The 13,076-nt window shown below is 36.1% G+C and overlaps 1 protein-coding gene and 1 pseudogene across 1 annotated transcript; both read left to right on the plus strand.

Moving 5' to 3' along the window:
• Positions 1-1,398: 1,398 nt before the first annotated feature.
• Positions 1,399-3,040, plus strand: LOC114743043 (transcription factor Pur-alpha 1-like; annotated as a pseudogene).
• A 5,514-nt stretch (positions 3,041-8,554) lies between these two features.
• LOC114743045 (L-ascorbate oxidase homolog) lies at positions 8,555-10,992 on the plus strand. The gene is made up of 2 exons (XM_028931259.1): positions 8,555-9,957; positions 10,701-10,992. Exons 1-2 carry the CDS (start codon positions 8,555-8,557, stop codon positions 10,990-10,992), a joined length of 1,695 nt encoding a protein of 564 aa, XP_028787092.1.
• The last annotated feature ends 2,084 nt before the right edge of the window (positions 10,993-13,076 follow it).

The following is a 13,076-nucleotide window of genomic DNA, read 5'->3' on the forward strand; positions in this document are numbered from 1 at the left end:
TAATTTGCACATATAAATAGTGTTTCTGATAACAACTATCCAAACACTCTCACTTCATCAGAATTACTTTTTCACAAAATCTATTCTCAAAAATCATTTTTTCCAAAGTTATTTTCCAAACCATGGTTTGGTTTCATCCAAATACCTTGTAGTCCTCGTGTTGTTGATCATCCTCTCGGACCAGCTACTGATCATCGCTTGGTAAGCCATTGCCTCACCAACTGGCTAATCAGATGCAAGCCCCTCCTCGGGCGGATTCCTCTTTTTGCTCATCAGCCCTACGAGGTATTAGCAGCTATTGTTCCCCTCTCAAGGGTAGGTTCTTACGCGTTACTCACCCATTCATAGGGTAAACCACCACCTCTCAGGCCTCGACTAATTCTACCATAGAGGCCAACGAACCCAAATCATAGTTTGGAGAATAGCTTTTGAGAAAAAAAGTGATTTTTGAGAATAGATTTTGTGAAAAAGTGATTCTGATAAAATGAGTGTTTAGATAATTGTTATTAGGAACACTTTTTATATATGTAAATTACTAAAAAAAAAGCATAAGTTAATATGATAATTACATAAAATATAGATTTTATAATATATTTTGATTTGAAAAAATAAATTTGTTAATATAATTTTTATACCAACGTAATAAATAATATATAAGAAACTATAATTAATAAATAATTAATATGTGTATGTATATTTATAAAATATAAGATTAATATGTTTATAGAAAATGGTTTCTCACTAGAGGACCAAAGACCGAAGGCAGAAGGAAGCTTATGCGGGTGTTTTTTGTCAAATTATTCTCTGACAGTATAATCATCACCCAATGGTCCTCAATTTTTTGCCCAGAAGCAAATTGGTTTTGTTTTCTACTCAGCCCAAACCATGGTTTCATCAATTTCTCATCTGTTTGGCAAATTTGGGCCCAAACCATGTTTGGGTCCAAAAAGTACTTTTCTGCTGTTTTGCCAAACAGGCCCTGAGAGGAAAGTTGATATCCGGTCTGTTGTGAGACATAGCAAGTTTTCCTCCTAGACTTTAATACCTTCCAAGTCAATCTGCTTGGTTGAGACCATATGCGTATTCTTGGAGCTCTAATTCCCAATCTGCATACCGACCACCTTAAAGATCTTTCTAAAAAATTTCAGGAGCAACTTATCTTTTAGATTTGTTGATAACTTGCATAAAAATTGTTGACTGTGGAGAACTTGGATTCATTTTGGTGCGCAAACACCATTGTACGGTTCAACAATTTGGTTGACTAAATTATCTCCTAACATGTGCTGAGAAACAGATGACTGAATGCTTTATGATGGAGTTATGCGTCTAGGATTCCGCTTTGAGAAGCATAATTGAACTGAGAGAGAGCCGTTTCTAGGTCACAATATTTAGTTGCAAATGGGAAACTTGACCATTCTGAACCTACAATTTCCCAGTAGAATAAAGGAGATGTTGAGCTGGGGAAGAGAAACTAGCATTATATGCAATGCGGTTGGGGATGACAAAATTATGAGTAATGGGAAGTGTGTGGCTTGATGGGCGCATTAAATAATTTAGGTATTTAGGGTTTCTCAGCCTCAAAGCTCCATGTGAAACCAGGAGAGGATGGTGTGGGATTTATGCAGAAGAAACAAGCGTTATATGTGGTGGATGATGGAAAGTGTGGCGCCGGGTGGGGAGCAGAAGATGGAGTGACTTCAGGGGAATTAGGAGAGATGGGACTAATCGATTGGGTATCTGGAGTTTTTAACCTCTATATGACTTATACATGCTCTCAGCCTTTGAAGTTTAACAGAATGAGAAAATTTTGCAAGGACATGATAAATAAATACTTTTTTTAGATAAAATACTCATAAAACACTGATAATCTCCTATCAAATGTCTCCTGAGACATATATACTAGCATTGACTTGAACTAATTCCTCAGAACATATGCGTGAAAGATTATTTTTGACACCATCTTTTCCTGGAATACTGTTTAATTTTGAAAAAAATCATGTACTTTGAAATGTCTATCATCTATACCTTGCTTTTCATAATTTTCAGTCTATTTTGTTGAGGAAACTTCCTGTATGTTTGTTACAAGATAATGATTCTAGATGGTATTTTGCACAGGTGTCTGAAGCTTCTGTCAGTAGAAATCGTAGTACTATCATTGTTCCTGCTGGAAGTTCCAGAGATGAAGGGTGGGCTGCATTCAGGACATTTTGGTAGAGATCAATGAAGCTTCTAGGCTTTTCATTCTTCCTAACCAGGTTGGCTTCTTTTGTATTTTGACCCTGCGGTGCCTCCGACATTTCCTAAGATCTCATAATCTGTTTTATCTCTGACTGTTTGGGAGCTGTGGCAGCAAAGTTCTGAGTCTTCAGAACGTCTTGTTGGGCTTTCAGATGATGTTGGTGCAGGATTCATATCTGGTCATAGTAGTCAACCTCCCACATCGTCAGAGCTGAATGTGGATAGGTCTGTGATTTGCCAGTTCAGGATGAAATAGGGAATTTGGGGGTCTCAAAAGTTATCAGGGCCGATCAAAAAAAAATCTTCTTTGATCTTGGGAGCAATAACAGGGGTCATTTCTTAAGAATATCTGAGGTAATGCGGATGCTATTATCCTTCCTTTCTGTTTCTTTATCATTTACCATATATCGTACTTGTTCGAACTGGTTTATATTCATGTTATCAAATTGCAGGTTGCAGGTTCTGATCGTTCATCCATAATTCTGCCTCTGTCAGGACTCAAAAGTTTCATGAGATTGTTGGCCACTTTGTGGAAATCACTAAAGATCGAATTGATGGAATGAAGGAGCTACTGTCCGTACAATCGAGCCCCCTCAAAGATGAATGGCAAGTTAGGGGTGTTCAGTCATAATAAATAATCCAGTTTCGCCAAGGTTTCATTAGCTATACGAATGGGTGTTTCTTTGCTTTTCTTTTATCCTTTTTCTGTTTAATGTTTTCCTTTCTGCTGTTGCTTTTCATGTTAATCTTCTTCCATTGATGATTTTCGGAATAATCCAACCTCTGGTTGATTAGCAGAGAAATTGGAGAATGCATTGCGTGGGAATAGGGAAGAAAATGGACCAAAACTTGTGCTTAGCTAGACATATTTGTGCACCCATGTTGTGTTCTGTAATAAGGTGTGTTTGGTTGTTTTTTTATTACCTACAAAGGTTTATTTGGATTTCAATTGTAAAATGATCTTATGTACAATAAATATCAAAGTGAGATTGCTGCAGCTGTCCCTTACTTATTCCCCCCACCCGCCATTTTCCCCCACTTCAAAGACTTTTGTTGTACAGAAAATGAAATAAAATTGAAAGAAAAAAAAGAATGGAAAGAAAAATAGTAAAGACAAGTTCTATTGAATAACAAAAAAATGCGATCGATGTTACCTTTTTAACCCTGCAAAATATCCTTTTTTTTTCTCGTTTTTTATGAGTGCAAATGTGCAGTCAAGGGGTGTGACTGATGCTTTTTATAAAAAGGGCGAGAGTGATGTGCGTGCAGTGTCTTGTGTTTACTTATTTGGTATTTTGATGGATTTTATAGGTTTGTATTATGAGTTTATGACAACTATGTTCAAACATCGACTTTTCCCTGTGTTTCTGTTTGTAAGTTAACATAATTTGGGTGATTCTGTGCATTAAATTCCCTATGACTAGCAAGTTGTGGTGTGTCTTTATTATAACAACACCAATGAACTTAGAACTTATTTGGCATCACATCACAAAGCCCTAGAAGTCAGTGAGGGCTAAAAAACAAAGTTACTTGTATTGGAAAATTTGTTGTCATGGTATTGTGATCAATTTTTTTTTTTTTTGCCTAAAAATCATTTAAGAGTTGCTTTTGATTATATATCAAACTAATCTTTTTTCCATATAAAAGGCTTTCTAAATAAAAATTAATTATGCTAATTAACTTTTACTTCAACTTTAGTTTATAAGCATAAATGTCATTTTTGTCAACATTAATCTAAACAAGTCCTTAGAAAAATGCTTTAACCTGCACGTAGAAAATTTAATTTAAACTAGTGCATGGAGGCAGAAAAAAAAAAATGGAGGAGACAATAATTTGACTCTTATTAGATTGGTCCCACAATGTGGCCCCACCAAAAGAAAGTACTTTTCCGATCCTTAATATGAAACCCATTTAATTAATTTAATTAGATTAAGGAAGTTAGGTAAGTTAGTTAATTATAAGAAATGTGACACATTTTTTTTTAAAACACCATAATCATCTTTCTTAGTATCTTCTTTTCTTCTTTTACTTGGTTATGGTTGAGGGAGTATCTATAAGGGTAATTTAGAGAAATTGATAAATATAAGAAATAGGTCTTATATTTAGGACCACAACCAACTCAACAATTGAGTCCTATATAAGGACCGGAGGAGTAGTTGGTTTGACAATTATAAGAGAAAATAACAGAAAAATAATTATTGAATTTCAAAAGAACAAATAAGTTATGCTGATTATTTTTTATTAGGTAGGGACAAGCTCGAAGCCCTCAAACACAACACACACCCCACGCACACAAGTACTACTCAAACTATCGGCTAGTGGTATCATGTTAATTACTCTTGAATGATTTGACTATACTTGTAATGATTTTTACAAGTCAAAATCTGTTAAACTTACCTATTTGTTATTTTAAAATTCAATAGGTGCTTTTCTATCATTTTTTTCTTGTTTAGTTTGGAATCGATTTTTCTCATAATGATATTTTCAAGAAAATGGGAATGAGAATGGCAAATGAGCTTTCTATGGTATAGTTTAAGAAAAACCCCTTAAAAATGGGCGAAATGACAATTTGTCCCGCGTAAGAAAATTATTGCTAATTGAAGTTTCGCCCTTGAGTGCTGTCATCCACAACTTGGGGTGTGTTTGGATGAACCAAACTATGGTTTGGATAATAGCTTTTGGAGAATAAATTCTAGAAAGAATAGATTCTGTGAAGAATAGATTTTGTTAAAAAGTGATTCTGAGAAGTGAGAGTGTTTGGATAGTTGTTATCAGAAATACTTTTTATATATACAAATTACTAAAAAAAAAGAATTAATATGATAATTATATAAAAGATAAATTTTGTGATATATTTTAACTTGAAGGAATAAAATTGTTAATAATATATTTTTTACCAACATAATTAATAATACATAAGATAATGTAATTAATAAATAATTAATATGTGTATATATGTTTATAAGATATAAGGTTAAATATGTTTATAAAAAAATAATTAAGAAATGTTAAAGTCATATTATTGTTGAGATCTACTCTGACAGGCACAATCATCTCTCCAATTTGAGCCAGAAGCAGAATGAATTCACTTTTCCTGAAACTATGGTTTTAGATTCCAAAACCATGGTTTTGACCCAAACCATGGTTTCATATTATTGGCCCAAAATTGATGGTGTTTGGGTGACATCTCACCAAAACCATGGTTTTGAGGGTCACCCAAACAGGCCCTTGGTAAAATAATCATAATACTCCTTAAGATTGAGCTCCTTAGGTAAGAGGGAAATGATGAGAGTAAGGTGGTCATGATGAAAATTCTGGGAGAAACATTGATCATAACTTAAAAGGCTCTTGAATATAAACTATAGTCATATTGGGCAAAGAGAGAAGTCATCAATCTGATTAATATAGGCAATGTGTACTATGCAGTGAAGCTCTCCAACAAGGAGGACTACTTCAAGGTTGCCTCTTTTAATAAATGATACTTCTCGGTCCTTAATATATTATCTAACTGGAGAATTAATATTAGTTTTATATGTAAGACTTATTTTACATGTTTATTAATTTTTTTTTTCAAATTAATTCTGTTAATATTCTCTCAACAATGACCAGGTAAGAGAGGAAGGGAAGGAATTAAGAAATACTTAAGATGTTTTAGGAAAAAAAATATCATATTAACTAATTTAACTAGCATCATTAATCTAAAATTAATTAATTAGGTCTTACATTAAAAAACAAAAGAGTATTAAGGAATATAATAAATGGGGGAAACGGGGAGGGAGGGGGTATAGTTGAAGAGTGTGTGTGTGTGTGTATTAAGGATAAACCTTAATCTAAATGTAATGTAAAAACTTCCACAATTTTGCCTCTTTCAGTGACATCAAGATGGTTTAAAATGTCTACTTTTGCACTTTTTTCCTTAAAACAAAGTACTTTCACATAAATTGAAATAAAACTCTTCTTACATACTTACCTCATATGCCATAAAATCACTTATAAAAAAAACTAATTCAAACACTCCCTTAGTGTTAGATCTGCAAATTTCTTAATTTTTGTCAAATGCATAAAGCCCTCAATAGTGATATTAATGCACCTAATATTTCTATTTTGATGGTTAGGCTGAAAATGAAAAAAAGTACCATTAATAATTATATCCTCAATAAAAAAAAGTTAACCATAATGTAAATATACTGTCCATTAAATTTCGTGCAACATTTCTTTTATGAATTGTTTTACCTAAAATACAAGAAAAATTTAAAAGCTTATAATAAAAAACCATTGTACTTGTTCGTTATCGGTCTCTCGCTAGTATTTAGTCTTGGACGGAATTTACCGCCCGATTGGGGCTGTATTCCCAAACAACCCGACTCGCCGACAGCGCCTCGTGGTGTGACAGGGTCCGGGCACAATAGGGCTCTCACCCTCTCCGGCGCCCCCTTCCAGGGGACTTGGGCCTGGTCTTCCGCTGAGGACGCTTCTCCATACTACAATTTGGGGACGTCGGCCGCACGTTTGCCCAGACCAACACCACCGTGGCAACCATACCCCGCAACCCCAAAGGGGGAAAGCGAGCAAATGGAAGAGACAGGAGGTGCCGGCCCAAGCCCGTTAGGCATGAACGCATCTTTTAGGGACCAAGCGGCATATGCCCCTAGATCAGATACCGTCCTAGTCTCAACTATAAATGATGCCGATCAGGGATCAATAGATGTTGCTTATAGGACTCCACTAGCACCCTATGAGAAATCAAAGTTTTTGGGTTCCAGGGGGAGTATGGTCGCAAGGCTGAAACTTAAAGGAATTGACTGAAGGGCACCACCAGGAGTGGAGCCTGCAGCTTAATTTGACTCAACACGAGCTCTCACCCTCTCCGGCACCCCCTTCCAAGGGACTTGGGCCCTGTCCGCCGCTGAGGACGCTTCCCAGACTATAATTCGGACGCCGGGGGCGACCGATTCTCATGGTGGGCTATTCTTGGTTCGCTCGCCGTTACTGAGGGAATCCTTGAGCCCCTCTCGTCCACGGAATGCACTGGGTCTGAGAGCAAAGCATGGCCACATGTCCCACACGACCGGTGAAGGCTCGGTGGAGCACGAGGCATGCTTTGGGGTCCCCCGACACCCGTTGCAAGGCGTCGGGTGGAGGTAACTCTGAAAAGGCGTCAGTCTCCCATTGAACAGGCAGGCAACACAACATTTGCCGCGGGCACCGCTAAGCATGACCTTGGTTGCACTTGATTGCGTGTCGACAGTTTGATGGACGAAGCATGAAGCCAGCCGATAGCGGCAATCGAAACATCACTCACATGCCCGCATGTTTGCCTAGACCAACACCACCGTGGCAACCACACCCCGCAACCCCAGAGGGGGAACAAACAATCCCTTAGTGTTAGATATGCAAATTTCTTAATTTTTGTCAAATGCATAAAGCCCTCAATAGTGATATTAATGCACCTAATATTTTTGTTTTGATGGTTAGGCTGAAAATGAAAAAAAGTACAATTAATAATTATATCCTCAATAAAAAAAAAAGTTAACCATAATGTAAATATACTGTCCATTAAATTTCATGCAACATTTCTTTTATGAATTGTTTTACCTAAAATACAAGAAAAATGTAAATGCTTATAATAAAAAATGAATATCATAGCTAAAAATAAACTAAACTTAATTCTAGCAAATTTATGAATATATTTTTCTAGTTATTTTTAAAATGAGTGAAATCAAAATATAATAAGTCCTTATTATAAGTAAGATTAAAAAATAGTCAGAAGTAGTTTATCTTATTAAATTGTTAAAAAATTATCACTAATGTCCAAAATTGCCATTGATTAAATTCCTTGGAAACCTCAACACAAAAATTTCCCACACAAAATAGTTATTCCCTAATTATAATAGTCAACAATAGTCAAAACTGGCGCACATATAACATGTCTAAACATTTTTTACCAAATCGAGTAAACACAAAACCCGGACGGATGGCCAAATTTCGATTGAAATAAAAAAGAATTATTTAAAATAAAAGAGAGAGAAAAAAAATAAAAAATAAAAGAGGATGAGGTAGAAGGAAACGAAGGAGTAGCTCTGCCACGAGAGCTTTGGCAAAGATTGTATGGTTGAAAGAAGTTGACGCAGAAGAAGAAGGATCTTCTTCTTCCATATAACAATTCAAAAATGAAGGAACCCAACAAGAGAAATCAATAGAAAAAGACAGAGAGAGATGATTTCATAATAGAAAACTGATCAGAGAAAACCCATCAAGGGGGGAAAAACACAAAACAACAAAAGATATCATTGTTCTTAATTATTATCATTATTATATGGCTGGTGGAACCATGAAGATTCAGCTGGTTTTTCTTCTAACCAGCCTCTTGGCTCTCTCTTCTTCTGTAATGCTCGTCCATGGCGAAGATCCTTACCTCTTCTTCACATGGAAAGTCACTTACGGCACAGCTTCTCCTTTAGGACATCCTCAACAAGTCATCCTCGTCAATGGTCTCTTCCCAGGACCTGTCCTAAACTCAACCACCAACAACAACATCGTCCTCAATGTCTTCAACCACCTCGATGAGCCTCTTCTCTTAACCTGGAACGGCGTTCAAGAGCGGCGGAACTCCTGGGCCGACGGAACTCCGGGAACTCAATGCCCTATCCCGCCGGGAACAAACTACACTTACCATTTCCAGATGAAAGATCAGATCGGAAGCTATTACTATTACCCAACTTTAGGGTTACAGAGAGCCGCCGGTGGATTCGGTGGCATCACCATTAACAGTCGGCCATTGATCCCGGTGCCGTACGACCGGCCGGAAGAGGAATACACAGTTCTGATCTTTGATTGGTATACACAAAACCATAAGGATCTGCAGAAGATATTGGACAGTGGTAAGGGACTTGACAGGCCAAATGGTGTTCTGATCAATGGGAAAACAGCAAAAGGTGATGGAAAGGACAAGCCAATGTTCATGATGAAACCTGGGAAGACATATAAATACAGAATCTGTAATGTTGGCATGAGGGAGACATTAAACTTTAGAATTCAAGATCATCGCATGAAGCTGGTTGAGCTTGAGGGGTCCCACCCAATGCAGAACTTTTATGATTCACTTGACGTTCATGTTGGACAATGCTATGCTGTTCTTGTGACAGCTGATAATAAGGAACATACAGATTATGTCATGCTGGCTTCCACCAGAAACATCCACACAAACCCTCATGACAAGGACGCCGCCGTCCTCACCGGCAAGGCCATCATTCGGTACGTCGGCGGACACGGCGCTCCGTCGCCAAAGCTTCCACCGGCGCCTACCGACATACAGTGGTCGGTGGATCAGGTCAGGTCGTTCCGGTGGAATCTGAGCGCCAACGCGGCGAGGCCGAACATCCAGGGATCGTACAAGTACGGCCAGATCCAGATAGCCCGGACGATAAAGCTGGTGAACACGGTGGAGAAAGTGAAGAACAAGCTTCGTTATGCCATTAATGGGGTGTCACATGTTGATCCAGAAACGCCTCTGAAGTTGGCTGAGTATTTTGGAGTGGCGAATAAGGTGTTCAAGTATAATATAATTACTGATAACCCACCGGCGAAGATAGCAAAGATCATCGAGGCACCAAATGTTATAAACATTACGTATCGCAGCTTTGTTGAGATTGTGTTTGAGAACCATGAAGATACTATGCAATCATTTAACTTGGATGGTTATGCCTTCTTCGTAGTGGGGTACGTACTTATTATTATTATTATTATTATTATTATGCAAGAAATAAATACTCGACTTAATTTGGTTGCCACATATTATATAAAGTTTAGTTGGTTAATCTATTTTTATTAACGATGTTAGAATGAGAGGATTAAAAAAAAAAAAACACCTTATAGAAGTATTGGGCCAAAATGAAGCTATATATGTGCTACATATGCACTTTTGCTTTATTATTACTATTTCATAAATTTTGAAGGTAATTACTCTGAAATTCATATGCATTATTATTTTTTTATAATTACACCCTTCAACTCTTTTGTTTTTTTTCCCCCCTAATTTCTTGCTCTCAAAATGCTCCTTCTCATCCTACATATATAAGACTTCTTAAGGTATCTTCTAAGAGGGCAATATTGGTCCAATGTTAGCCTAGTGGCTTGAGCCAATGTTTTAATCACAATCTCATTCAAAACGAAGATATATATATATATATATATATAGAGAGAGAGAGAGAGAGAGAGAGATAAGAGTATAATGAGATACTAGGATGTTTTTGGACAAATAAAAACATGCAACAACTTCTCTTAATACACGCAGAAACATGCATGAAACATCTTACAATAACTTCTTGTGATGTTAGAGGGGTGTGTGCGTGTCTATACATACATACATATATATGTACTTGTCAATATTTTGATAATTATGTATGTAACAAAGGCTAATAATAGTGCTATATTGTTAATATTATTGTGAACAAAATGTACAGAATGGAGCCAGGCGTATGGAGTCCAGATAAAAGGAAGAGCTACAACCTTGTAGATGCAGTGAGCAGACACACAGTTCCAGTGTTCCCAAACCATTGGACAGCCATACTCTTAACATTTGACAACGTTGGAATGTGGAACTTAAGGTCTGAGATGGCTGAACATCGCTACTTAGGTCTCCAACTTTACATCAGTATCCTCTCAGATTCTGCCCAGTTCAGAGACGAATATAGCCTCCCAGAATGGCAGCTTCTTTGTGGCATCGTCAAGAATCTCCCCAGACCTAAACCCTAAATCACCATCATCATCTTCAAAAGCCTCATATATATGTAAGCCCAGATCTGGATCAGTGCAACTTATATAGACATAGTAGTTTATATATATTGATATATTGATTATGCTATCTCTAATATATAAATCATGGATTTCCTTCACTACATGTTCATCCGCGAACATGAGAGAATCCAGTAGTTGCCAATTGAAATGACCACATTGACATGTGGTGCATGTCTGATTTGAACCATTCAGATCAAATCGGTCCGTATTTTTTTATTCTTTTTGCAAAAACTTGAATCATCGAGATGTATCTAGATGGTCCAGATGCACTGAGTTGAATAGAGTGTCATTTTTTACACTTTTTTTTTTGTTTTTAAAATTATGTATCTGTTCTAGAGTGTGACTGAGTTGAATGATTTGCGTGGCCTTAAACGGTCACGTGTAACCTCAAATACAATATATAATATTAACTCTCTAATTGTAGTTTTACTTTGTTTTTTTTTCGCTTTATTTAAGTATAAAATCGCTGCAGATTTTTCAGGTGACTTTCGATATTTTACTTTTCTTTCTTTGCACAAAGTCCTCAAACCAGACTGAGTAAGGATATAATATAAGGGGTTCTTTTAATTTGCATTTCGGGTTAAAGCCAAATTAATTATCTTGGACAATGCTATCATTGGTGAATTGGAATAAGAAGGTGGTGCGCTCTATTGGTGTGGGAATTGCAGATTTGGAAAATAGACTTAATTAGTACAGATAACTTCCCTGGTGGATTTTGTTCAAAAATGATCAAGAGGAGGAGGAGGAAATTAAAAGATGAAACAGCTAGCGTACCACCAAGAGGTTGGATTAATTAGTAAGAGTTATTCCAACTTAACCAAAAGTCATGGGTTCAATCTTTTAGGAACACAGCAACAACGTAGGTGGAAATAAAATACTTAAAATTACATGTCAAATGCTAAGTGTTATTTTTTAAATGAATGTATAATAAAAAAAATATAAAAACTATTGACTTTGAAGATAATTTCAATAGCAGGAATATTGATAATAAAAATAGGAAACATTAAGATCCTTAATTTAAACTTTTAATGGTTAGGGAGGACTAACTGGCCATTTATTTTTGGACAAATTTCGTTAAACCCTCACAGTAAACAATTAGTATCCAACAGCTCTTATAAGATTAAAAAATTTCACTGCACCCCTTGAACCAAAATGAAATTAGAATTTAAGAGGGAAAAGACAATAATACCCCTATTTTAAATTTTTTTTAAAAAATAATTTTTGCCAGAGCTTTGACCTCCACCACCAATCACTAGAATGTCAATGACCAAACCTCTAACATCTAGTGGCCAGTCACCCGAACTTTAGTTACGGAAGGATTTTTTCTAAATAAGATGGCCAAGGGGGTTTGAACCCATGACCTTTTAGCATACCAAAAAGATTCTAACCACCATAACAAAACAAATGCAAGTATCAAATTGTAAATAAACAAGTGAAGTTTAATGATTTACAATTGAAATTTTACGATTTATAATCCAAATTTTGCGATTTACAAGAAACATAAATATTTGTATTTGGAATTATGAATTTCTTTATGTTTCTTGTGATGTTTATGTGTCTTGTAAATCACTAAATTTGGGTTATAAATTACCGAATTTCACTTATTCATTCACATCTAAACACTTATGCCCCGTTTGGTACGATGGAAGAGTTTTTGATGGAAGTGGAAGTAGAAGTGGAAGTGGAAATAGAAGTGGAAGTGGAAGAGGAAATGAGTTTTAAAACATGTTTGGTGTAACCATGGAAGTGGGATATAAATTTTAATTAAAATACATTATTGTAATGTGAAAATACCAAAATACCCTTTGGCAGAGAGAAGAACTCAACCGTTCAAAAATCCTCTCCACACCAGATGCAACCATCCACCAAGAACCATCAGCACAGTCGAAAGAACCAATGATCACCATAAACAAATCCAGTAAAAAAGAAACATTGACTATGAATCACAAATTACACAATTGAATGATTAAAAGACAACAATATTCTAGTCTTGAGAAAGGAAATCAATGAAAATCGTAGAATTGAAGTACTGGAGATTAACC

The sequence above is a fragment of the Neltuma alba genome, unplaced genomic scaffold (assembly GCF_004799145.2).
Source record: "Neltuma alba isolate B1F8T4 unplaced genomic scaffold, ASM479914v2 tig00003920_pilon, whole genome shotgun sequence".
In the NCBI taxonomy this organism is placed as follows: Eukaryota; Viridiplantae; Streptophyta; class Magnoliopsida; order Fabales; family Fabaceae; genus Neltuma; species Neltuma alba.